At 44.6% G+C, this 22,965-nt stretch overlaps 3 protein-coding genes across 4 annotated transcripts; 1 reads left to right on the top strand and 2 right to left on the bottom strand.

Annotated features, from left to right (window-relative positions):
* Positions 1 to 197: 197 nt before the first annotated feature.
* On the bottom strand, positions 198 to 4,355 carry LOC119204772 (UAP56-interacting factor-like). 2 transcript variants are annotated; one of them, XM_037457315.2, is made up of 9 exons: positions 4,167 to 4,355; positions 3,856 to 3,996; positions 3,579 to 3,754; positions 2,780 to 2,928; positions 2,338 to 2,410; positions 2,164 to 2,219; positions 1,903 to 1,977; positions 1,578 to 1,704; positions 198 to 1,486 (listed from the first exon to the last, which is right to left on the bottom strand). In XM_037457315.2, exons 1-9 carry the CDS (start codon positions 4,237 to 4,239, stop codon positions 1,385 to 1,387), a joined length of 972 nt encoding a protein of 323 aa, XP_037313212.2. In that variant the 5' UTR covers positions 4,240 to 4,355; the 3' UTR covers positions 198 to 1,384. The 2 variants fall into 2 exon arrangements, with proteins under 2 accessions (XP_037313212.2, XP_037313211.2); XM_037457314.2 differs by having other exon boundaries at positions 3,579 to 3,760.
* A 97-nt stretch (positions 4,356 to 4,452) lies between these two features.
* Positions 4,453 to 9,179, top strand: cpdp (CPD photolyase). The gene is made up of 10 exons (XM_037457310.2): positions 4,453 to 4,624; positions 4,812 to 5,176; positions 5,267 to 5,415; positions 5,750 to 5,932; positions 6,030 to 6,188; positions 6,649 to 6,847; positions 7,412 to 7,564; positions 7,670 to 7,791; positions 7,883 to 8,042; positions 8,149 to 9,179. Exons 1-10 carry the CDS (start codon positions 4,602 to 4,604, stop codon positions 8,295 to 8,297), a joined length of 1,662 nt encoding a protein of 553 aa, XP_037313207.2. The 5' UTR covers positions 4,453 to 4,601; the 3' UTR covers positions 8,298 to 9,179.
* An 897-nt stretch (positions 9,180 to 10,076) lies between these two features.
* On the bottom strand, positions 10,077 to 13,645 carry LOC119204736 (neuromedin-U receptor 1-like). The gene is made up of 4 exons (XM_037457311.2): positions 13,520 to 13,645; positions 11,675 to 12,399; positions 10,738 to 10,947; positions 10,077 to 10,606 (listed from the first exon to the last, which is right to left on the bottom strand). The coding sequence occupies exons 2-4, from the start codon at positions 12,375 to 12,377 to the stop codon at positions 10,290 to 10,292; spliced, it is 1,230 nt and encodes a 409-aa protein (XP_037313208.2). The 5' UTR covers positions 12,378 to 12,399; positions 13,520 to 13,645; the 3' UTR covers positions 10,077 to 10,289.
* Positions 13,646 to 22,965: the final 9,320 nt, after the last annotated feature.

Genomic DNA, 22,965 nt, shown 5'->3' on the forward strand with positions numbered 1-22,965 from the left:
GAGCCCAGTTGCTTGTTTCCCCTCCTGCAGTGTTTCAACAGATTCGTCACACATCCCAGGAGCAAAGCTTTTTGTTAAAATCGTAGGCAAAAGAACCCATAAAATCTGACATGTTAAACACTAACTCAACCTATACGCTGCAATTGCCAATTCATGAGTCAAAATCCAGTTTGAATGTATTTTTTGTTTTCTTTATCATATAAAGTATTAAGAGCCTTGATGGGCGACACGTCGCCTGTCATCAAATCTTAATGTGAGCCTACAGAATTTATTTGATGAAGATTAAATTCTGTTGGTAGTTTTTACCTAAAAGTGAATTAGTATTGCCATCACCTCCCTTTTTTTCTCCCACTATTATTCCTGAGGGGGAATTGGGAAGAAAAAGCTGTGAAATCACTCAACCTACTTTGTAACCAAAGATGCAAAGCTGTGTAAATTGATCATTTTTAAATGCACACATGTATTTTTTTCTTTTGTTACTTCCTTCACAATATTTTGTTGCTGTTCTGCATGATCTGTAATCTTCAAACCACTTTCTTACCTCATTTTTATTCAGCACTCTTATTGTAAGATAGTCTGTGAACAGTAAATGGGGCGAAATGATGCGGAGCAGAGAAAAATAACCTAGTGTTACTGACACTAGTCTCAGAAAAATGAAGTGAGCCATGTTTGTTCATTAAATGGTGTTTGAATTTCATATGCCAATAGTTTTGTTACATTGCAAATTTTAATGTATTTAAATAAAAGCAATATCCAGATTCCAAAATGATTTTTTTTTTTTTTAAATCAAGTTGTGTACACAATATTGCCAACTTCCGGAAGCTTGAATTGTCCTCATGAAAGCACTCAATCCCCACCCTTCATTTAGCCAGTCAGTGATAAGGTTTTAGTGCGTCCCAAAAGAAAAAGGCAGAAAATTTGATTGACAAGAGACTTTGGCGTCAAGCTAAAAACTGAAGCTTTAAAAAGGAGAAACTCATTTATTGAACAAACATTAAAAAAAAAAAATCCTATGTTTTTAAACCATAGGCGCCACCCAAAACGAACGCATAGCGTTCCTCTCTGAAATAGAATACTTTTGAGCAGTCTTCATGATGCATCAACAGTTCCACGTCCTGGGTGGGGTGGAGGGGGGGCCTTGCACAGTAAAAGACGTCCACGATACAAACGGAGTAAATAACGTGGAAGTGAATAAGGACTGGTAAAAGTCTTCCATTGACACACTTCTTATAGTTGTGCATGTTGTGCTGGTGCCCTGCTGTTATCCTCCCATAAGTACAGTCAGAGGGTCAGCACAATGCCATCAGAAAGGTGGGGTTCACTGTGTGGCCCGGGGCAGGACAAACGGGCCTCTGAGTAGTACTCGTCTGGGTTTTCTTGCCGGCTATCCAACGGTGACAAACCGGCTGCCCTTGCTGCTTTGTGCTGTGGTGGCGCGCTGATCTTTTAGGACGCGAAATCTCTCATTTAGAGTGATTGACGTTTGCTGTGGAACGAAAAATACACGAGTTGTTAAAACACTGGAGGAACGTACGTGTCTATTAAAAAAAAAAAAAAAAAAAAAAAAGTCAAAGTACCGGTTTCCCAACACTGTTGATGTCAAATTGCAGCGGCACTCCTTTTGGGATTTTCTTCTCCACCACTTCCATCTTCACCGGCGCGGCGACGGCAGCTGGAGGATGCAGGGTCCAAGCAGAAGGCGGCCTGCCAACAAGTCAGTCAGTCTAGTTTGGTACGGAAGTCATAACCAACACACACCTTTCCAAAAGTACTTGTTTGGATGCGTTACACAACATACCAGTAAACATACAGTGTAGCTACTATTTTAGGAATTTAAATGAAAAATTATTTCCTAAATTACATCTAAAAGTGTAAGGATTGGGCAGGGATTCAGATATTTACTCAGGCTGAGTCCTGGCCGTGGGGTTGTCAATGGAAACTGTCAAGATCCCCTCACTGGTTGCTGATGAGCGCCACCTGGGGGGGAAGAACCGAACAGTTTATTATCACAGACCATGAAATGGCAAAGATTAGTCTTTTTTTGTCCTCCAAATGATAAAAAGCAGTATAACTTTATTACTGTCACACTTGCGTGTGACTGATGATAATTAAGCATTTAAACAACTAGAGCAAAATTAGACAGCGAGCTTGAAGAATACTCACTGCCGAGTTGGGACTGGAGGACTGTGAGGATTAGACTTTTGCACCTGTGCCTGTACCTGTAACATGGACCAATGGACACAAGGAATAAACAAAGTGGAATGCCTCTATTTGGATATCGACAGACAATGCATAACATGTGCCAACTCTCAATGTCACTCGTAAGCCATCATGTACCTTGAGTCCTCTGTGAAAAAGAAATATTGCCTGGCGCGCTTCCCTCCGAGTCTGCTGGCCTGGCGGTATTGGCCTGCATGAGTGCCACAAAACAGTATTGAAATACGGCTGCACTGTGTGTGACGCAGTACGCACAGTAAACATGTCAACCCTCACATTTACACAAGTCTCCATTCCTGTACACCCATTTGACATTAAACTCATTTCGAGAGGATGTCTCAAACTGAATCTTGCGTGTTTAAGAAATGAATGGAGCATGGAGTAGTGTGATGCGCTGGGAGCCGCAAGGTTGAATCCCAGCTGCCCCATTTGCCATGTCGAAGTGTCCCCGAGCAAGACACCTGACCCCCAATGGCTCCCCAGGCAAAATGTAATGCAATGTAAGTCGCTTTAGATAAAAGCGTCAGCTAAATGACATGTAATGTAAAAGAGAGGTTCTCACCGCCGTCGCAGCTGGAATGGTCTCCTGACCGATGTGGCGTTGTGACCATTCGGAGGATCCGGCTGCCTGAAGGGCCGCCGCTGTGCCTCTTGCTTCCTGTACGGAGCCTCGGTGCGCTGAATGAACGGCTTTGTTTTCGGTCTCGTTTTCTGAAAAGGGAGACGCAGGGAAGTAGTAGCTACTGGTATATCTAAAAGGCACAACTTTATGAAAAGACTCACTGCTTTAAGAATACGCAGCGAGAGACAACACTTTTTGTTCAGGGTATTGGGCAATATGTGTTTGAGTCAGCAATACAACTGAGATTAATAAAAATGACTATGTATCGACTCAGCTATATTTTGACTTTAGATTAGAATGAGGAAAAGTAAAGAGTCTTCAAGTGGCATGACTAAACTGAATATAGAGTATGAAAAACAAAATTTACATGGAGGAGAGAAAAGGCTTAGGAGCCTTAAATAGCTAATAATTCTGAAATGATGGGGAACCAAGTGGAGCGCTCACTACGGTTGTCTGATGAAGACAACAGGATTTATATGGAGGGGCAGGGAGTTCTTTTTGGATACTCAATTGTGATGTCTGTCGTGCAGATGAAGCAATCGTACAAAATGAAGGGTTTATATTGATATTGACCGCCTGAGAGTATATCGGCCCTTGCTTTCCTTACGGTTTAGTTCAATAAGCTCTTAGCATCCATCCCAGGGAGGCCAGCTACAATCAGATATCAGACCAATGTCAGATTCTACTATAAAGGAACATGTCCCCATCTTAGTGTCCAGTACAGCATGTCCTCCATTACCTGGCCGGCCGCTGCTCTGTTAATTGTCCCGAGTCGTTTCAGGAGGACAGCGGGCCGCCTCGCCGCCAGTCCCGTGATGACCCCTTGACCCCGTCGTCGCCCAGGTGGGGGAGGGACTCTTCGGACTCTTAATTTAGGTGCTGCTCCTCGAGGAACGCCACCTCCTGGCGGGCCACCTGCGACTAAAGATATTTTAGGCGACGTTCATGACACATGTGCCGTTAGGTTATGGAGTTGTTTCTACAGAGACCCATCACAACCACGAGCACACACGCACCTCTCTGGACTGGTCCAACGGATCTTGACGAGACTCCCCTCGCTTGGGGGAAACGGCCCGTCCTCTTGACTGGTCGACGGTTCACGGGGGCCTGTCTCCTTTTTAACTGTTGTTCTTTTTTGTTCAACCGAATGATGTCATCTGTTAAATGTGTCACACAAGCAACGATAAACAAATGCGCATCACACCAGATATATTTAGCTAACAACCTCCCAATATGGCTGTGCCTCCCACTCGCACATAACGTTAGCTAACATTAGCTGTAGTAACGTTACTCTAGTGGCGTTTTTGTTGGCTGCAGAGGACCTTACCTAAGGACATGTCCACTTTGTCGGGAACCACTGGTCTCTTCCCCCGAGCTGCTGTAAAAACCCCTTTGTTCATACTTTAAAACACAACAAATTGGTAGCAGCCGCTCCGACGGTCCGTCCCTTTTAAGGCTAACGTTACGCTACAAGAGACCAACGTACACACACATCTCACACACGAACGTAAACGGCGCCGCGCATGCGCGGTGGAGATATTCCAGCGGCATTGTGGGAAATGTAGTAAAATACAACCAACCAAGATGTGTTATAAAACCTCGTGTAACTGCTTGCATAAAGGGAAACGCGACGCCCGTGAACGTGGTTCTCCCAACTACGGAAATATCTGTAGTAACCTTCGGTTAGCTAGCTTTGAAATAACGCGGTCAGACGTAACGGTAACCGTTGACGTTACTTTAAGTTCCCTTCATTGTGTATTGTATGCTGCTCTGGGTTTGTAGGAGGTAAATGATCTCTTAGATCGATGTGCTTCGTTAGCCTTGGGTAGTGTCGCTGGCTTTTACCTGCTGTTTAATACGGATTTAGAGTTCCATAATAGTTGGATTTGATATTGTGACGGATGCGCGTTAGCTCTGTTGTTATTTACCCGCCCCCCTAATTCCACTGCGCGTTTACCCCTTTTTTTTTTAGCGCAACTCTCTCGTCTGACCCAAGGCGGTTGTTGGGGCTCGTTGTCCGCAGTGATCGGAGACCCACTTCACCCCTCTCCCTCCTGAGCCAGTCGCTCCCCTGTCAAGCCGTCATGTCGGCCAGAAAACGCAAAGCGACATCCGCCGCTGCAGAGCCCAGTGCCAAGCAGCAGAAGAAGGAGGAGGGCGAGAAGAACGACGAGAGAGCTGCAGGCTGGCTGAAGGACCTCCTGAAGCAGCTCCGCAAGGAGAACAAGGATATGAAATTCAACAAGAAGCGCCTCCGCTTTATATCTGACACTGAATCGATAAAGCAGGGCTCCCAGGGTGTCCTGTACTGGATGCTGAGAGACCACAGGGTGCAAGGTAAACGCGTTCAACGACAAACGCAGCGCGACAACAGACTGTGGCTGGTTCCTTTAACTTTTTACGGGTGTGCTTCCCTCCACGTTGCAGATAATTGGGCGATGGTCCATGCCCAGCAGCTTGCTTTGAAGGAGAACCTTCCTCTCCACGTCTGTGTCTGCCTGCTTGTCCCACAATCCGAACTGTCCACTCTGAGACATTACAGCTTCATGTTGAAAGGTCTGGAAGAAGTTGCAAAGGTATTTACTTCATGCTTTTTGAATGCACCGAGTACAGCAGGGATTGCATTCCTGCATATAATCCGGTGAATATGTTCACATGACAGGCCTCTTGGACTCTGATGGGTTAAGTAAAGTATGTTTGATAAAAGCATCATTAATAAAAAATGATCAATAATTAGCACCTAGAGGGAAGGGATTCTGCTGGTATCTGTAGCATCGGTATGGGTGATGGTTTAGAGGGCATTTAAAAGGCAAATAAGTCAAATATATTATCATTATGAGATTCACTTTTTTGACGCTTTTGCCCCCAGTCGGGTCTGTTCAACGTCGCTGTTCTGCCCAAACCAAACAGGAATGCAAAGCCCTGGACATCCAGTTCCACTTGCTGCATGGTTCGCCGGGGGACGTTCTGGCCGACTTTGTTGCTGAGCACAGCCTGGGAGCCGTGGTGACCGACTTCTCCCCCCTCAGAGAGCCGTTGCGGTGGTTGGAGGAGGTCAAAGCGACTCTCCCAAACGAAATCCCCCTCATACAGGTAAAACTTTTTTTACTTTTAATAGCGTTGAACCCCCTTTTTCTATCAGTATTCATGACCTGTTGATGTGTGAAAGACCTCATTCCCTTTTCTTCAGGTTGATGCACACAACATTGTCCCCTGCTGGGTCACATCACCAAAGCTTGAGTACGCCGCCAGGACCATCAGAGGGAAAATCACAAAGCTGTTGCCAGAGTTTCTCACAGAGTTTCCTCTAGTAGAGAAACACTGCTGCACAGCTACAACAACTGCCAAAGTGAGCGCTGCAGTTAGCCAACAGCACATCACAATAGTTCTGAACGCAAGGTATTAAGCCATTGTTAAGACAAAGTCGTGCTGCACTGTTGGAATTGGTTAAGGCGAGACAGGGTAATGATTTGTCTTTTCATGAAAATATATTTATATATTTTTTTCAGAAGGGCTTTGAAAATCAATAGTAGTAAAGCTGTTGGGGAGCTCATTGATTTTCGAGAGTTTCGATGTTGGATCGCTGCAGTAAAGCATTTCCTTTCAACCCTCTGCACATATTTAATTGATCCCGTCACTGGATGGTTTGCTTTTACCGCAATTCTGTGATCGATGTGGCGACATAGTTTGAGCCTCCTGTAACGTAAGCAAAGTGAAAGGATGACAACTTTGCCTGCATATTTTAGCTCATCGCTGTGACCGCTGATGATTTGTTCTTTCTGTTTTTATACTCCTTTTAACTTTAACAGCCGGTGGATTGGGACAAAAAGCTGGCCTCGCTGCAGGTGGACCGAGCAGTAGGAGACACTGAGTGGGCCCGCCCAGGCACCGGGGGGGGGTTGGCCATGTTGGAGTCCTTCATTGATGTCCGCCTAAAACTGTTTGACACCAAACGCAACGACCCAAACTCCGCTGCCCTCAGCCAGTTGTCCCCCTGGATCCGCTTTGGTCAGTAGTACCAGCATCAGAACATGTCTGATACTCTACTGCAACTCTGATTCACTCTGATTCACTCTTACTCTCATGCACTTGTCACTTAAGCAATTTTGCCTCTTGTGCTCGCTTTACTAAAATCCTGGAATCAGTGGTTAATTGTGTGTCTCTCTGGAGGAAGACAAATGTCCTTGATCCACAGCAATCAGGTCTTAGACCTGGTCATAGTTCACCAACTGACACAATTTTCAGTCTGGTTTAAAAAAAAAATGTCCAGAAATGGTTGATCGGTGTCTATTGGTGCTCCTCAGACCTCAGATCTTTAAAGGTAAACAAAAAGTCCACACATTACACAATAGTTTTCATGATCCTGCGCCGATCTGACAAAATGTATATACAACACCTACAGTACAGCATCATGAGTACTTGTATAACACGGCGAGTCAAACTGGATCCTTATGCCAGAATCATTTTTTTAAAACATATTATCAATTGTTCCATTCATTAGTTACTCAAGATAGCAATAAAACTGACTTTTACACGTTTTTGTCTCCTACCTCATTTTCCCTTCTTCACCAGGTCACCTGTCGGCCCAGCGCGTGGCCACGCAAGTTCAGAGCAGCGGGAAGTCTGCAGGTCACTCCGTCGCCTCCTTCATCGAGGAGTTGGTTGTGCGCAGAGAGCTGACTGACAACTTCTGCTTCTACAACGAGAAATATGACAGCATCAAGGGTCCGTTTAAAGTCTCTAAATCGATAGCTTGCAGAGTACGCCTGATATAATTCACCTTGTCCCTTTGCTTTACATGAATGGTACATGCGTGTTTGTGTTGCCCAGGTGCGTACGAGTGGGCTCAAAAGACGTTGAAAGACCACGCTAAAGACAAGAGGCCGTACCTCTACACGCGCGAGCAGCTGGAGGAAGCCAAGACGCACGACAAGCTGTGGAACGGTGCTCAGGTACCTTCTCATTCACATGAACGTCGCTCGCCGGTCCGTGGCGTGTGAAAACTTTCCTCACCGCTGTTTGCGTCACTTCACCTCCCATTAGTACCAGATGGTCACCGAGGGGAAGATGCATGGTTTCTTGAGGATGTACTGGGCCAAAAAGATTCTAGAGTGGACGTCCTCACCGGAGGAAGCGCTCTCAATCGCTCTGTACCTCAACGATCGCTTCTCGCTGGACGGCCAGGACCCCAATGGCTTCGTCGGTGAGGACGCACGGCACATCCTCACTTTGACACACATCGTTGAATGTTCTTGGCTCGCACACATTCATGCCCCCCCCCCTCCCCACTGTGTATCCCTCCCCCCCAGGTTGCATGTGGTCTATTTGTGGCATCCATGACCAGGGCTGGAAAGAGAGGGAGGTTTTCGGGAAGATCCGCTACATGAACTACAAAGGCTGCCTGCGCAAGTTTGACGTAGCCGCGTTTGAGAGGAAATACCGGCCCAAGAACCACTGAGGCCTAAAAACGGGAATACGGCGCCGACGGCTTGAATCCCTTACGTCTTCTACCTCGGGGACATTTTTAAGGGCGTTCTTGCAAGATGCGTTGTTCTTCACTGCTTGTTTGGTCCAAAACGGGTTACAATGAAGTGCTAAATCCCCTGTTCAAAGCACATCACATGCAGGGGCTTCTTTGCTGACATAGATCATTTTTTTAAGGATCCATGGTGTCTAACATCTATTAAGAAGAAAGAGCAAATTATTTGCTTTCTTTTATGTTACTTTTTATTTGAGTGTTCTAGAGGGGGGGTGGTTACCCAACGAATGCCTTGTTTGATAGTGTTGCAACATACGATGTATACAACTCTGGATGTTCTTTTTAGAGGATCTCTCGTGGTTTGAATCCTTTTTTAAACAACCTCTTTTCATACCAAACCTTTTTCTATTCACTCATATAACAGTTCCTTTATTCGTTAAAATGTCTGTATTTGTAAATACATCATATTTAGCCTTTAAAAGACTTGTGTGATTATTCGCTAGTCTAAAGAATACATCTCCTCATAATCCCTTTGAACTGATTGCATTAACATTTTCCACACTGTGCTCACCGAATTCTTCCAAGTTAATGGTACTCTGTGCTTCATGTTGTCGTATGAAAGCACTGACTGCTGGGATGACAAATATAAGCGCGCCCTCGAATGAATCCCATTAGACGACACTTTTGATGTGGCCTTCAAACGGGTCGTCTGTGCAGGCGTGGGGGTGAGCGGCGTATTCTGCCGTGGGGAGGCGAGCTGTGGGCAGATTGCGGGTCATTAGCGTCCATGTGGCACACCGATGACACTGTGTCGTTACAACCTGATTTGTTATTATCCATCTGTTAGCTCATCTTTGTTCCGCACTCCCTTTTTGTTGCAATCATGATTTAATTCCCCCCCCCATGCTATAGATCGAGTGACATCAACTCTGTTCTCTACCCCATGACTATCGGCCTCATTTGTTGAATGTATTTGTCCCCTTTACTGTGTGTCACGTAACGTTGAGATGAGACAGCTGAGTGGAAAATGTTCTATTGGCCAACAATAATTTGTTTTTTTTGGGCAGCGGTTTAGACATAATGTTTACACAGAAGTCCTGGAGCTGGTTGCTGTGGCGGGGTCTGAACACAAAAACAAATGTAAAGATTGATTATAAGCACACACACAAGAATCTCTTACCAGCAGCACCGACATTCCAAAGCGTTTTGGTGGTTATACGCTGAGAAAACCCTGCCTGCTTTTATTAAACGCTACAGAAAAACCACACACGGCCCTGTACGTTGATAAAAGACTTTATGAATATATTTGATGTATGAATATATTTATAGGTGCTTTTTCCAATACAATTTGCAAAATGCCAAGAGCAATTCATTCAACTCATGAAAAACAATAACCCTTCGGAGAGCGATAAATACAGGTGATCTTTTTAACCCGGCAGTTAAGCTTCCTAAAGCGAGTTTTTTGTTAATCAATCTTCAAAGAACATTTTGAGGTTCGTTGTCTGTTCTTACACAACAGGGCGTCTGCTACAAGAGAAAGCAAAGCGAAAACCCTCTAAAGTGTATTATATGTTTAGTGTGGAAGATGAAATCAGATAGAATTAGAAACATTTTACATTACAGTAAATGCACAAAAGAGTATTACAAAAGTATGTGTGGGAAAACAAGCTTCGCCGCTTGTCATGACCTTCACAAACAAACCATGGCCTTATCTCTATTCCCCCGCTTCACTTAATGGACTCTTTCCTCCTTTCAAACACAAGTCGTAGTGCATTCATTTCCAGTTCAAGTGAGCGACCCTGCACCCATCAGCTGAACCAGGCAACAAAAGAGTCAAACCCACAACGATTTTGTAGCGTTAACTGCTTCTACGGGGTGCACAAACACACGGTAACAAATGTTTGATGGGCCATATTTTCCTGGCTACTGTAATTTTGACATCAATTGATGTTCTTGGACCTTTGGTCCAGACTAAGTCGATCTTGTTGTGCTACTGGGAAGTTTCTCGCTCAAGGTGCTGCGTCGGTTCATGTGTAAGTTGGATCTGTTGGTGGAACAGCTCTTAGGACAACAAGTGCTGCGACTGTACATTTCTCTGAACTTTGTGGACATGAGGTTGTAGAGGATGGGGTTTATGGCAGAGCTCAGGTAGAAGCAGACTCCAGAGACGACGTGGACCACCTCAAAGAGCTGGAGGTGCTGCGCGGACGACGGGTTCATTCGGCTCCAAATCAAGCGGTCCGTGTGGAACGGAGCCCAGCAGAGGCCAAACACAACCACCAGCACACCTGCACAGGACGGAAGGACAGTTAAAGATGAGCAAGCAGAAGGACACACACACGCAAACCCATTTTATACAAATAAAGGCCTTCTAAATGTGTGTGTGTGTGTGTTATCTGCTCCTCAACATGACACGCACACAGCATTTTGGTGACTTGCAGGTTGCGTTTGCGCAGTTTCTGCTGGTAGGATAGTCTTTCCGGTCCGAAGCTGGTGTTTATCTTCTCACTTCTCAGCCTCAAGCCAATGAGCAGGTAGAGAATGCCGATTATCAGCATGGGGAGCAGGAAGAAGGCCAACGTAGTAACCAGGATGATCCACTCGTAGATCCAGAGGGGCTTAATGACACCTAAGGATGGAGATGAATGAAATAGATCAGATCATGATCCCGGGTGTGCCACGGGCATCACATACACACGCCCCCTCCCCCCCACCCCCCGCAAGATATGTCATCCCTGTTGAGATTAAGACAGCAGCACGACTGACTTCAGAGGGTGATCCTGCTGGCTTTGGTAAACCATCATTTATCCGGATGCTCCACTAGCTGGCTGATGTTTTTGTTTTCAATGTATCATCGCGGGATACAGATACTCCATGTTTCCCAGAGGATGAATCCTAATGACCAGCAGTTTGAATAATTCACTTTACATTTAAATATGTATTTGATGTCCAACCTATGACATAAAATGTGTTACGAACATTCTTGGGTCCCAAACAATGTTGCTTCATGACAATGCAGTGATTTTAAATTTTGTGCAGATAGTTTAAAGGTCTTCTAACTTTTTTCATTTAGCCCCATCATCCATGATTATCCATCATTTTGTCCAATAGGCTCCTTTTTTTAATGAAAGGTTCATTTAAATTGCAAAACTAATTTTTCAGCCTCTCGTATATACTGTTTGTTTAATGAAATTAGAAAATGTTTGCATGCTCACATGCTAAAGTAGGATGGCAAACACAGAAGATGTTGTCAATGTGAGCCTTTCAGCGAGCAGACGTTTAGACTCACACAGCAACATTGCTGCAGGTTCTTGACCCAGCTCAAATGAATTCTAAAATAATAAGTATATACACACGGCAGATAGCAGATCGGGGAAAATGACGTCCAAACTTTGGAGGCAACTCCTGAATCCCATGCAGACTAGTGTTCGGCACAGCACACAGCATGGACAGCACCCACAGCATTAGGATGACCCTCTTGACGTGGGCATGTGTGGTCATTTGTTTGACTTTGAGGGGGTGCACCACCGCCATGTATCGCTCCACGCTGAGCGCCGTCACGTTGAGGATGGAGGCGAAGCAAACGGTTTCAAACAGGAAGGTTTTAAAGTAGCAGCCCCCCTCTCCGAGCAGGAAGGGGTAGTTCTGCCACAACTCGTAGATCTCCAACGGCATGCCCATCAGCAGCACCGCCAGGTCCGACGCCGCCAGGCTCAGCAGGTAGTAGTTGGTGGGCGTCTGCATCACCCTGTGGCGCAAGACGACAGCGCAGGTCAGGTAATTGCCCAGTACACCCACCATGAAGATGGTCAGGTAGGTGACACAGACAGGCAGAAACACGGGGGACCTGGAAGGCCCCAGGTACATGGCCAGGTAGTCGGTCTCGCTCGCACACATCACATCCACGTCTTGTGCTGCGGTGTCAGCCAACACCCAGGAGACGTTCATCCCGCACACCAACGCGACCTCGGGGCAGGCCACGTCGTTAAAAAGTGCCCCGTCCATTGGGAAGAGAGCGGCGAGGGAGCAGTTAAAGTCTGACATGTTGACGCCGGCCATGGAGGCTCCTTGGGTTCTAGACCTAACGGAAAGAGGACAAAGGTTTACAAACTGACAGGAGTTTTAAGGGTGCAGACATTTGCAGGGCAAAGACCGTCTTACGAAAGGTGCTTGTCAACTGCATTGTGGGAATTTTAGGATCCAGCTAAATCGGAGCTTGATCCACGGTGAGTAAAAGTCTGACTTTCTCATCCTGTGTGCTGCTTTGATTCTGACCGTTCTTTGTTAAATCGGTGGCTTGTTCACTTGAAGTGCAACTCTAAATGACTGGAGCGTCACTGCGATGTCCTGAACTTAACAGGCCACTTCACGCAGTAGCTTTCAGAGAGACTGCGTAACATTGACCCAAAAAACTAAAACTAATTAAACTGTAAATATGTCATTATCCCTATAGCAATGATTAAAGACACTACAGGTCAAAAAGGAAAAAGATTCCACTAAAAGACTCTTACATGAAACTTCCCAAGTCATCACTGGAGAAAGCATTTTGTTTTGTTTTTTAATGATTTTTTTCAGTAATGTTTTGCATATTTAAATACGCAGTTATTAATATTAGTTATTAATAGTCAGAAATATGAACTATATATATATATAAAACCGCAGCCTGGCATTTCAGGAATAAAAAATAAATCAGGATAGCAATCATATATGAACAACTGTGAAAACCTTCAGGGTATTTTTATGAAAGGAACTGGATGGTGCGATGTGGCTATTTCTGGTTCAGAAGATGAGAAAAAAACTGATTTTGAGAAAACAGCTGTTAAAGGTATGTGGTTCAAAAAATATTTCTCGTTGAATTGAATTTTTCTACAATTAGAAATTGAAGTTTTAAATATGCAGATGATGACTGGATGTTTTCCTACGCTGAAAGACGACATCCCAAAATCTACATGAAAAATATTGTTCTTGTGTTTTGATGTTTTGAAAAAAAAAAAGAATTCCAAATCTACTCATATGTCTTATATCCTCTCTTGTCGTACAACAAAAAAATCTAAATTAAGATTAACTAAATTTTGTAATTTGAAAGTCATTTGCAGCATATTCAGATGCAGTGTGAACTACCACAAGAGATTTCTCTATCTATTCAACATGCAACAGCTATCATTTAGATGCAGGTTGTGAACAATAAAAAAAAACCTTACCTGCAGTTTGTGCGTTCGATGAGGGACTGAGATGAATATGATTTGAAGAAAGGTGAGACAAAGTGTGATCATAAAATTTCTCAACATCCCGGACTGGTTTTTCTCGGTGCTTTATCTTGACTGCTTTACTGCTTCAGTGCGTCACAGTTGCCACGACTTCCAGTATTTGAGCACCGCACCTCTCTCTCTCTCTCTCTCTCTCTCTCTCTCTCTCCTCTAGAGGAGAGGAACTTTACATTTCTTTCAAGCTCACAGTCTCTCGGTCTGTGATCCCGTCAATTAGCCAATCAGTTGTATTATTTGCCGTGGTAACAGTGCTGAGCTTAATTGAATCGAAGCTGCGCTGCATGATTGGCCCGCCTCAGGTCCCAATGTGTAACAAGTTACTTTGATTTCAAGTGATTCAAGACCTTTTCAGTACATTGTGTTACTGTTGTGTTTGAACCTCAAGAAGAAAAGTGTATTTATTAGACGATTAGTTTTTGTCAGCAAACCAAAAGTCAAAAACAGAATAGAATCCTCGTTATATTTATGTACATGTATGTGTGGAGATGGAAATATTTAACATGCTGACGAATTCTCAGTTGTGATTAAGTGTGCAGTAAATCATCATCAGAGGTGACAGAGCCTTTGTCGGAGGCCTGAAAATGTAACAGTCGGCTGCACACGCCTTTATGTCACATCCCCCCCACACCCCCCCCTGCAGTGTGCACTAACTCAACCACAGCTTTTAAGCCAAATGCGGGAGCTCCAATACTTCCCTGGGAGGACATTTACATTTGTTCATCTGTGTCTCCGTTCAGCATTAATATTGAGCTTCTGTGAGACAGAAAGCATTGAATAAGACGAGACCCCCTCAACACCATGGCGAGAGTAAAGTTCCTCTCCACAGTGAGCCAACTTTACCATGCTGTTTTTTTTTTTACTTATCTGCCTGCTGCCGGGAACAAAACAGAGAAATCAATATGGATGCGTTGCAGCATGCACCGTGTAGCTCCAAAAATTAGTTTTGTTCTGGTTTTTGAATAAAGGGAGAGAAGTTATTTGCAGCTCCACTTGGAGACTAGCATGCTGGCCAAAATTGAACAAGTGATGAATCCCACTCGTGCATGAAAAGTACATCAATTACAGGCTAATTGTATTCATGATGTGTGACGATGGCGATAGGAATGACAAAAAATCATTTTGTCAATATTTTAGAAAATGTCACCAATCATGTTTTAATTGGAGCTCAGTGAACCAAAAGCTACGATAAAGTTTACTGATGTTTTGTCCATTTCCAAAATGATGACATTGACACTGTGACACAAACACATTAAGTTATTTTAAAGATTTTTATCTCAAGCAGTTGTGTTCCTCTTGAGCTACTTTCCAATGTGGAGGGATTTTATTTTTAGTACTGCAAACAGGAAATTCCATTGCATTGGGATTTGGGGATAATCTGTCTCTCGAGTAATACACATTTTGTTTAAATGAAATTAAACTGGTCATTGACACATGCAAGCTGTAAAGAGAGGTCATGAGAAGGCATGGCAGGACTTCTGGTCCCCAGCAGAGCTCATATGAACATCTGTCCCACATCTTCCACCGCCGGCCAATTAAAGATGTGGTTAAAGGATGTCAAACAATTCTAAACCGTTTCGGGGTTAATGACTGCATTGTGATGCTAAGAAAGTGTCCCAAATAGCAATGACTGCTCTCTGCTCCTGTTGGAACATGATATTATCATCCCGAAGAGCATTCAGGGAACGTGTCCTGTGTCAGGTGGCAGGGTCACGGAGGATGGCCACAGTGGCGGACTTGGGATCATGATCTCACGTTTCCACCATGCTGGCACCGCTTTGTTTGCAGAGCCACATCACAGATACAAGGAGGATACATTTAAACAGTTTGAAGCTGTCCATGGGGGCGTAAAGGAGTCCCGGCTTGCACTCAGTATTTGTCTGTGTCTGTTTTCTGTCATAATATGTTGGAAACATGCCCCCTTGTGCCTCGCAGGTTTAATTAACTTAATGCACTGGGAACGCTGTCTAAAATAATGGTATTGCTTTAAACCCAAACCGATCAATCGATAACATTTCCAGGCTTTGATGGAGCCACTGAATTTCATAATAGGATTAAGTCATCTTGTGCCATTTCCTTCTATGAATAACTACATCCATGTCACATTAACTCTTTGAACACCGTGGCTTAGGAAACACTGTTAGCTCCCACGGTTCATTCTCTTCAAAAAGCGTCGCTCGCCTCTTAATCAAGGTCTGTTGGCAGCAGACTAATTACGTGCATGCTCTGTTCTGGTAGCCAATGTAAAGATATAAGAGCAGAAATTTGCTGAGCTCTCAAAATGAAAACAATTACTTGAAAAAAAGTAACTGTTTGAAGCTCAGCGTTGTACTACACAGTGCAGTGTGAAGCACGTCTGCAGAGACAATGTTTGTGATGACTGTCAGCAATGTTCAAGTGTGTTTGTTATTTATTATAGACACGATCAGAGGCTTAAAAGAACACTTCAGTGGTTCAGAGGTTGTTGTCTTCTCTCTTTCTGAGGGTTTGTGAGGACAGAAAACGTGTGCATGTTTCCTCCAGTGACCATTTTGGACATGTTTGGTACAGCTTCAATATACGTGTGTTAAATGCATGGTTTTCTTTTCAAAATAACCTTCTGTCTTCACAGTAAGTTAGATAAGGGCAACAAAAGGGCTTCTGACATATGTCGACCACCAACTAGTTACTTTTAGTTCTAGTTCTGGGACACAAATGATTCACAACATTGGGCATTATAATTGACTTGACATTTTTTGAACCCATATCACAAACATTACTCCTTGTCTTACTAAAGATAAAAACAACATGCTTGTGTTGGTTTCTGAAGAACTGCACTAATAGAAGATGTAAACCCCAAAGCTGGAACGGGTGTATTAGGGCACGAGTTCTATATCTTGTGTCGTGCTGATAGACTGCTAGTCTGACACTGTGCACCACCAAAAACTCTTTCATTGAAATAGTTGGTTCATTTAGCGAGGCCATAGAAACATATAGCACTGCATGTTAGACAACGTGCGGATTATGCAGAGTTCTTAGCAGGGCAGCAAACGGGTGATGCAGTACAGTTCAGCACCTCTCCAGCTCAAATTGGTCTAATCCACAATTATGTTTATCCCCTATTTTGCTGAGGTTGTTAGACTTTGTGTCACCGGCACTGACTTTAAGGAGAGGACAGCAGTGACACTGTGTGGCACAACATTCTCTCCTAATTTGGGTGTAGGCTTTTTTTAGATCTAGCCAAAGTTTACACAATTGAGTGCCAGCGACATTGGCTCACTTCAAACAATGTGAGGATAGTTACTGAAGGACATTCTTCAGATATATATAACAATAAATTATCCCTATGTGGGAAATACTTAAGAACTGAGGGCTCTAGATTGAGGATGTATATCAAAAGAAAGGAAGAAGGTCCCTTGGGCGGAAGAGTGCAGCGCATGTCCATCATGCTGTTGGCTCGACTGTGAGAATGAAGGACTTTCAGAGGACGGGTGCTCCATGGACTTACTGTGACCCGTGTGGATTAAGCCTTAATATTCTTAGACAAACATCTTTATAGCTTTGGACATTGTACTATTTTATTACCCTGCCTTATAAAAGAAGCTCCCTTGTAAGTCTCTTCTCCCGACATTACAGGCCTGGATTTAGTGCACTTCAGGCTTCGCGGGCTGCAGCCGTCACAATAACGTGTCAGCTCTGTTTACAAGCCCACCTCTCATGGGACAAGTTACTGGAGGCTCTGTTTTGAGTTTGCGGCCGACTTTGAGCCACATACTGTAAAAACACATCCAAATTCATTTTTAAATTCTGTCATCCATTGTGTCATTGAGCAAAGCAGTGCTTACAGTCTGCTTTCTGTGGCTTTTACCACACAGTAAATAGACTCCACGTTCAAATAGAATTTATTTGTTTCAAACTAAAATGTGTTTTTGTATGTATGCATGTTTTATTTTAATTAAGAAATTCAACTCTGCTTACCTAAGAAAAATAACAAAAACATATGTTTCGTCCTCCATTTGTGTGATTTTATGTGCCTTGCGCTGTGGGAAAACAGTTTGCAGGAAGAGCACCATCGAAGCGTCAAGTGCGTTCACTGAGCAAACTCTCTTTTATGATTTAGTTGTCGTTTTTTTCCCCAATTAGACTGACCTTCTTTCTCAAAACCTGCTTAGAAGAAAGACGGTGTGGAGTTGACACACTGCACTTCTTCTTTCTGACACTGGGGGGTGCTCGTGTTCTGTGAGTGATGCCATGCCGGAGGAAATCCACCTCCCAAAAGCCAGTTGGTTAAGGCTCCTCGTTCTCCTCGCTCTGTGTCACCACCTGTCCCCACAATGAGGAGGAGGGGAGGGGGCTCGGAGGGGGGGGGGGAAGTCACTTCTGCAAAATGCAAGTTGGAGAAGCCTGCAATCCTCCGGGGGGGGTTGCTACTGCTAATCCGTTCAAACATGAAATAAACCGTTCTTAAGGCGGTTGACTCACACTCACACACACACACACACACACATGGCACACGGCATCACCCTGACCTCATTATGAAAAGGTTTTGCAGAGCCTTTAAACCACAGATTGACTCCTCTGCTTTTCCCTGCGAGCTGAGGCTCAGGAGGTCACGCTCAGCGACTCTCCAGGTGAAGGTAGTTTCTGTTTGATGCACAGCTCCTGCTGCTGGTGGAAGAACAAGTCTTAATATACAGCGGCAAGCAAAGCTAATACAAGCTGTGGGAGGTAAAACTGCCTCTTTTATCTGGTTTGTGTAGAAAACAAACAAAAGCATTTCATGCTTATTGGAGGTGGAAAGTGAATTAGCTCAAACACTACATTAATTGAATTGGAAATAATTAGACTAACTAGAAGTATTTAAAGCAGTAGTGACGTATATTAATGTGATCCAGAAAGGTTATTAGGCGACAGCTACTACTCTCAAACGGCTTAATTGTAATACACTAAACTTGCAGTTTGAACAAACAAGTTCTGTGTAGAGTAGAAAGGAGGGATACTTGTCCCAGAAGCGCTTTGTAGGGCCCCACTTTTAAAGTTTACATGCAGCAATAAGTGATTACCTGATTGTCTGGGGGATGCTCCTCGAGGCGGCTTTATTACGGCCAGTTTAAACTACACTTAACTGCTGAGTATGCAACTAAGCAACAACTTGTTATCAAATTCAACAACTACATTTTGACACCCGCTGCTGCTTTCACCATCATTATTATTATGTTTAAATATTAATCATATTACTATTACTGTCACCATGCACCAACATGACCCTTTCCCAAAGTCTTTGTGCTCTCCCTCCTCACAGAAGCTTCTGTGGATGGTGGTTCTATCTGATGGTGGTTTCCCTGCACTGGTCCTGCCGTACACCTCGGTTACTACTTGCAATTATTTGCGTCGATGAACTGAATGTATTGTACATCTTTTACATTCTGTACACCTGACATTCATTGCAGTGGGTCCATCCCAGGGAGAACGAGAGATCCCTCCTCTGACGTTCTCCCTAATGTTTCTTCCCTTTTTCCCCCAAGTGGAGTTTTTCCTGTGCCGATGTGAGGGTTTCGGGACAGAGGATGTTGCATGTGTACAAACTGTAAGGCCCTCTGAGGCAAATCCAAACCATCGATTGCCTGAGCTTTGCTTGTAATGGGTTATTTTAACAGAGTCATAGTTCATCTTTAAATTAAAGGTGGAGTTTTTTAAATGTTAGGCCATTTATTAGCAGAAACTGAATGTGATTAGCTTTGTTATTTTAAGTAAGTAAGTAAGAATCCTTTCTTTTTACATAGAGTCACTTTGGCACAATTATGAAATCTTGAAATCGGTCTACATGACAGGTTGGGCTAATTGGTTGTTGAACTAGTTGTATGCAACAGTCTGCAAGATCATTTCTGTGCTTTAGTAAAACACAAAAAGGAGAATACTGCTGCCTGACAAAAACTATTTTTTGCACGTTCTGCAGGTCCAGGAAATCCTTTTGTTGAAGTGGAGATCTGGGGCTACAATAACTGCATAATTTAAGCTGCACCGGACAGTTTTTATTAACTGCAAAAGAGAAGTGTTAGAAGCAAAACAGCCTGACACAAATGACTCCACCCGTGGGGAGAAGTGGAGAAGCTGTTGGACAGTGCAGTAGTGGCCACTTGTTGGAGAATATCACAGTGTGAGGAAAAGGTCAAAAGCCCTCGGGTTTTGTAGTAACTGAACGATCGCTGGCGTTAATAATGGATGTAGGAAAAGCTCTGGATGTCAACATCTGTATGCATTGGAGTCAGAGTTGAAGCAAGACCAGAAAACCTAATTACAGGAGGGAAAGCATGAACTCATTTGCATTCAGTGAGTAAACAGAGTGCTCAAACACACATTTAATGATCACATGGTACTTCACCTGCTGCGGACGCAACGAGTGAGACCGTATCACCGCTTGGAGAGAAAAGGGTTCCAGCGGTTTATTACCAACCAGCGCCGAGCTCACAGTCTGTTTACAAGGCAAGGCTCAGCAACGGGGAACAACGGGCGTGCCGCCTCTCGCTCTGGTCCTCTGTTGTCTAATTTGTCTCAGTTCTGTTCCATCGTGTCCCTGATCCATCTCAGCTGATGAAAAACCAGTGTCAACATTCATTTTCTTCCTCCACTATTCCCTCCTCCTCTCCTCTTCGCCTTCCTGAGGGAGATGGGTTGGCTGCGCTGCCTGCTGGTAAGGGAAGTGAACACAGTCAATCAGCGACCACACTAAAGATGGTAATTGTAAAAAACTGCAACAAATGGACCCCATGTGACCCAGACGAATCAACTCAGAAATCAAGAAAGCCTACCCAGACCGAGTTTATCTAAATTCCAATAGTATGCTCAGTGATGGAAAAACACTGTAGAAATGCCATTTCAAATAGAGCCCGATGTAATCCCCAGCCCACTGGGGTCCATTTAATCAATGCTACAGACCTGAGCATAGAGGAGGAACAGTCGGCAAATGGAAGTGGAGTTCTGAGTCAGCTCACAGGAGATTAAAAAGTAGAGGTGGATGAATAATGGAGGAGGAGAATGGTGGGAAAATTGCAGAATGTGGCGAATCATCAATAACGGCTCCTGTGAATAATTCTAAAAGGAAAAAGACTTCTTCTGAAACTGTCTGTGCCCACTAAAATGAAATTGTTCTTAATTAGTTTTCGCCGCGCATTGCCTCACGGATGCGGATGGGCACTCATTATTTCACGAGCAAGCTTCCACTCATCTCACTTAAGATTAGCCCAGGCGATGCCCTGCATTACGCAGGCCCCGGTGACATAAGTGACGGCTTTCCACCGATTAGCTGTGAAGCCTGGGAGTCGGACGAGGTGCAGCTTGTGTGTTTGTTGGAGCGCTGCACCCCCCCCTCCCCCCCTCACCCAGACCTGGAGCTGTGGATTACACCGACAGCTTCACCAGATGAGTCGACTCCCGTTGGGGGGGGGGATACGAACCCAACCAGCTCGCCCCAAACCAACAACCAATTCGCATCCAATCAATCAGCGGTGCACAGAACCACACTGGGGACGGCAGTTGGTTTGAAAGGCCCAGCGGTGCTCGGGCCTTCAAGCAGCGGCTAACGGCCCCGCTCCCCGCCTCAGCATAATCACGTATCATTACGTCTCCAATCAATGGAGCAAAGCGCCACTCCCCGCGCTGTTTTGTGTTGTGCTCCAGCGGCGCTCACAAGGACGCCGAGCTCTTCATTTCGGGCTTGTTAGCAAACAAGCAGCTCACACAGACAATGACGAATGTTTAAATACATGCAGAATTATGGGGGAGGGGGGGGGGGGATTCTTTGGGCAAAGTCTTCTCCTGGTTGTTTAGCCTCATTATGGGACAGTGTTGTCCCCGTTCACTTTGTGTCCCGGTGTTGCCGGATCACGTTTTCCAGTTTTCTCACATCAGCGGCCACGAAGAAAAGACTACCTGCCTTTGTTGTTGTAAACAGAGTTAATTGTGTCAGATTTTAATGGCCAGATTTTTTTAGCTGCTTTGTGATGTCTCTGCTAAAGTTGTGTGACATACACAAGCTCTGTTGTACGTGGGAAAGGATTGTTAGCAAACGCTCTCTGATATGAGAGAAAGCTGCAGAGCAGGGAGATCGCTCAAGGTCATTTTCCATTTTCATTATGTAGATTCCAGTCAAATAGATGACCATTTCCAATTACAAAAAAACCCCATAATGCATTGATATTGTTTGATTGATGGAATTCAAACGTATTGGAAAGGTTCCTGCACTTATCTTACAAAAGCCATTTCCTCTCTGCTCCCTTATTGTTATTCGTGCATCCAGAATGTTGACATGAAGAATGTGAACTCCATGAAGGATGTTTATCAAAGTGCATGAGCCCAAAACATCCGTAAGAAACTGCACGATTTTTCCCCGAGAGCCCGAGAAGAGAATTCTCATCAGCAGCAGGATGGAAAGAGCCTCCAGAGCAGCGATTCTTTACTCCACCTGTCGAGGCACCGACCGAAGCACACACCACCCCGGTCCAGTCGGCAGCTGGGGGGAGGGTGGGGGGGGAGGGGGGGGGGGGGGACTTAAGGCACAGCACGAGTCCCCTTTCAGTCAAAGCGATAACATCTGCAACCTTTTTCTCTACACACAAAGACGGCGAGAATAAGGGGCTCGTGTTATTGGAAGTGGAAAGATACTTTTATTGGATGCTTTAATTTTAATCCATTAATAACTATTCTCTGACTTTTTTGTGTTTTAAACCACTACGGGAAATCAAGGACCGTTTCAGAGCTGATTTGTAACTGTTGTCCAAACCACTCTCTCGGTCTCTTCGGAGCGTCTGAGGGATGTTTAACAATCAAGAGAAGCAGCAGCAGCAGCAGCCGTGTCATTTACATGACCCGTCCACGATGACAGCGCCATTGCTGCCATTAAGGGCGCTATCTGTCTTTATGGGGAGTCTTTAGTTTGAATTGGGCTGGTTAAAGAGAGCTGTCCATCACTGTGTAGGCTGACCCAATCCTGCTGGGAATTGAACTGTAGTTAATTAGTGCACAAAGCCCGCGGGACAAAAGAAACTTTGGGGTGGAGGTGATTGGGGAGCTGCTGCTTGGATGTGTGTGTGTGTGTGTGTGTGGAGTTGGATTAAATGGGGGATCTTGAGCCTGTAGCAGAGGGACTTTGGGGGCAACACTTTGTATGTGTGTGTTCCTCCATCGGGGTGGGGGGGGGGGGGGGCAGTAGGAGGGGATTGAAGCTGCGGGTGTGGGGGGCCACAGAGGGATGAATTAGCAGTGTGAAGGGGAGCCTTGTCCCCGTGCAGCTATTATTCTGCCAACCACCACACTCCCTCTCTCCTTCTCTGCTGGAACCTAAAGGGACAAAAGGGCCGGGTGGGTGTGGTGGAAAGGGACCTAAAAAAGGAGACTCCAATGCATAG

This window comes from Pungitius pungitius, chromosome 15 (assembly GCF_949316345.1).
Source record: "Pungitius pungitius chromosome 15, fPunPun2.1, whole genome shotgun sequence".
NCBI lineage: Eukaryota > Metazoa > Chordata > Actinopteri > Perciformes > Gasterosteidae > Pungitius > Pungitius pungitius.

Bases quoted from the DNA above. Each gene is read 5' to 3' on its own strand.
- LOC119204736 (XM_037457311.2), bottom strand. From the start codon at position 12,377: ATGGCCGGCGTCAACATGTCAGACTTTAACTGCTCCCTCGCCGCTCTC. The intron at 10,948-11,674 runs GTGTGTATATAC...CTCCATCCTTAG, and splicing joins TCCCCGATCTGCTATCTGCC to GTGTCATTAAGCCCCTCTGG. The intron at 10,607-10,737 runs GTGCGTGTCATG...CGTCCTGTGCAG, and splicing joins GCAAGTCACCAAAATGCTGT to GTGTGCTGGTGGTTGTGTTT.
- cpdp (XM_037457310.2), top strand. From the start codon at position 4,602: ATGCTGCTCTGGGTTTGTAGGAG. The intron at 4,625-4,811 runs GTAAATGATCTC...TTTTTTTTTTAG, and splicing joins CTGCTCTGGGTTTGTAGGAG to CGCAACTCTCTCGTCTGACC. The intron at 7,565-7,669 runs GTCCGTTTAAAG...TGTGTTGCCCAG, and splicing joins GAAATATGACAGCATCAAGG to GTGCGTACGAGTGGGCTCAA.
- LOC119204772 (XM_037457314.2), bottom strand. From the start codon at position 4,239: ATGAACAAAGGGGTTTTTACAGCAGCTCGGGGGAAGAGACCAGTGGTT. The intron at 2,411-2,779 runs GTGAGAACCTCT...GCACTCATGCAG, and splicing joins CCATTCCAGCTGCGACGGCG to GCCAATACCGCCAGGCCAGC. The intron at 1,978-2,163 runs GTGAGTATTCTT...CTTCCCCCCCAG, and splicing joins CCTCCAGTCCCAACTCGGCA to GTGGCGCTCATCAGCAACCA.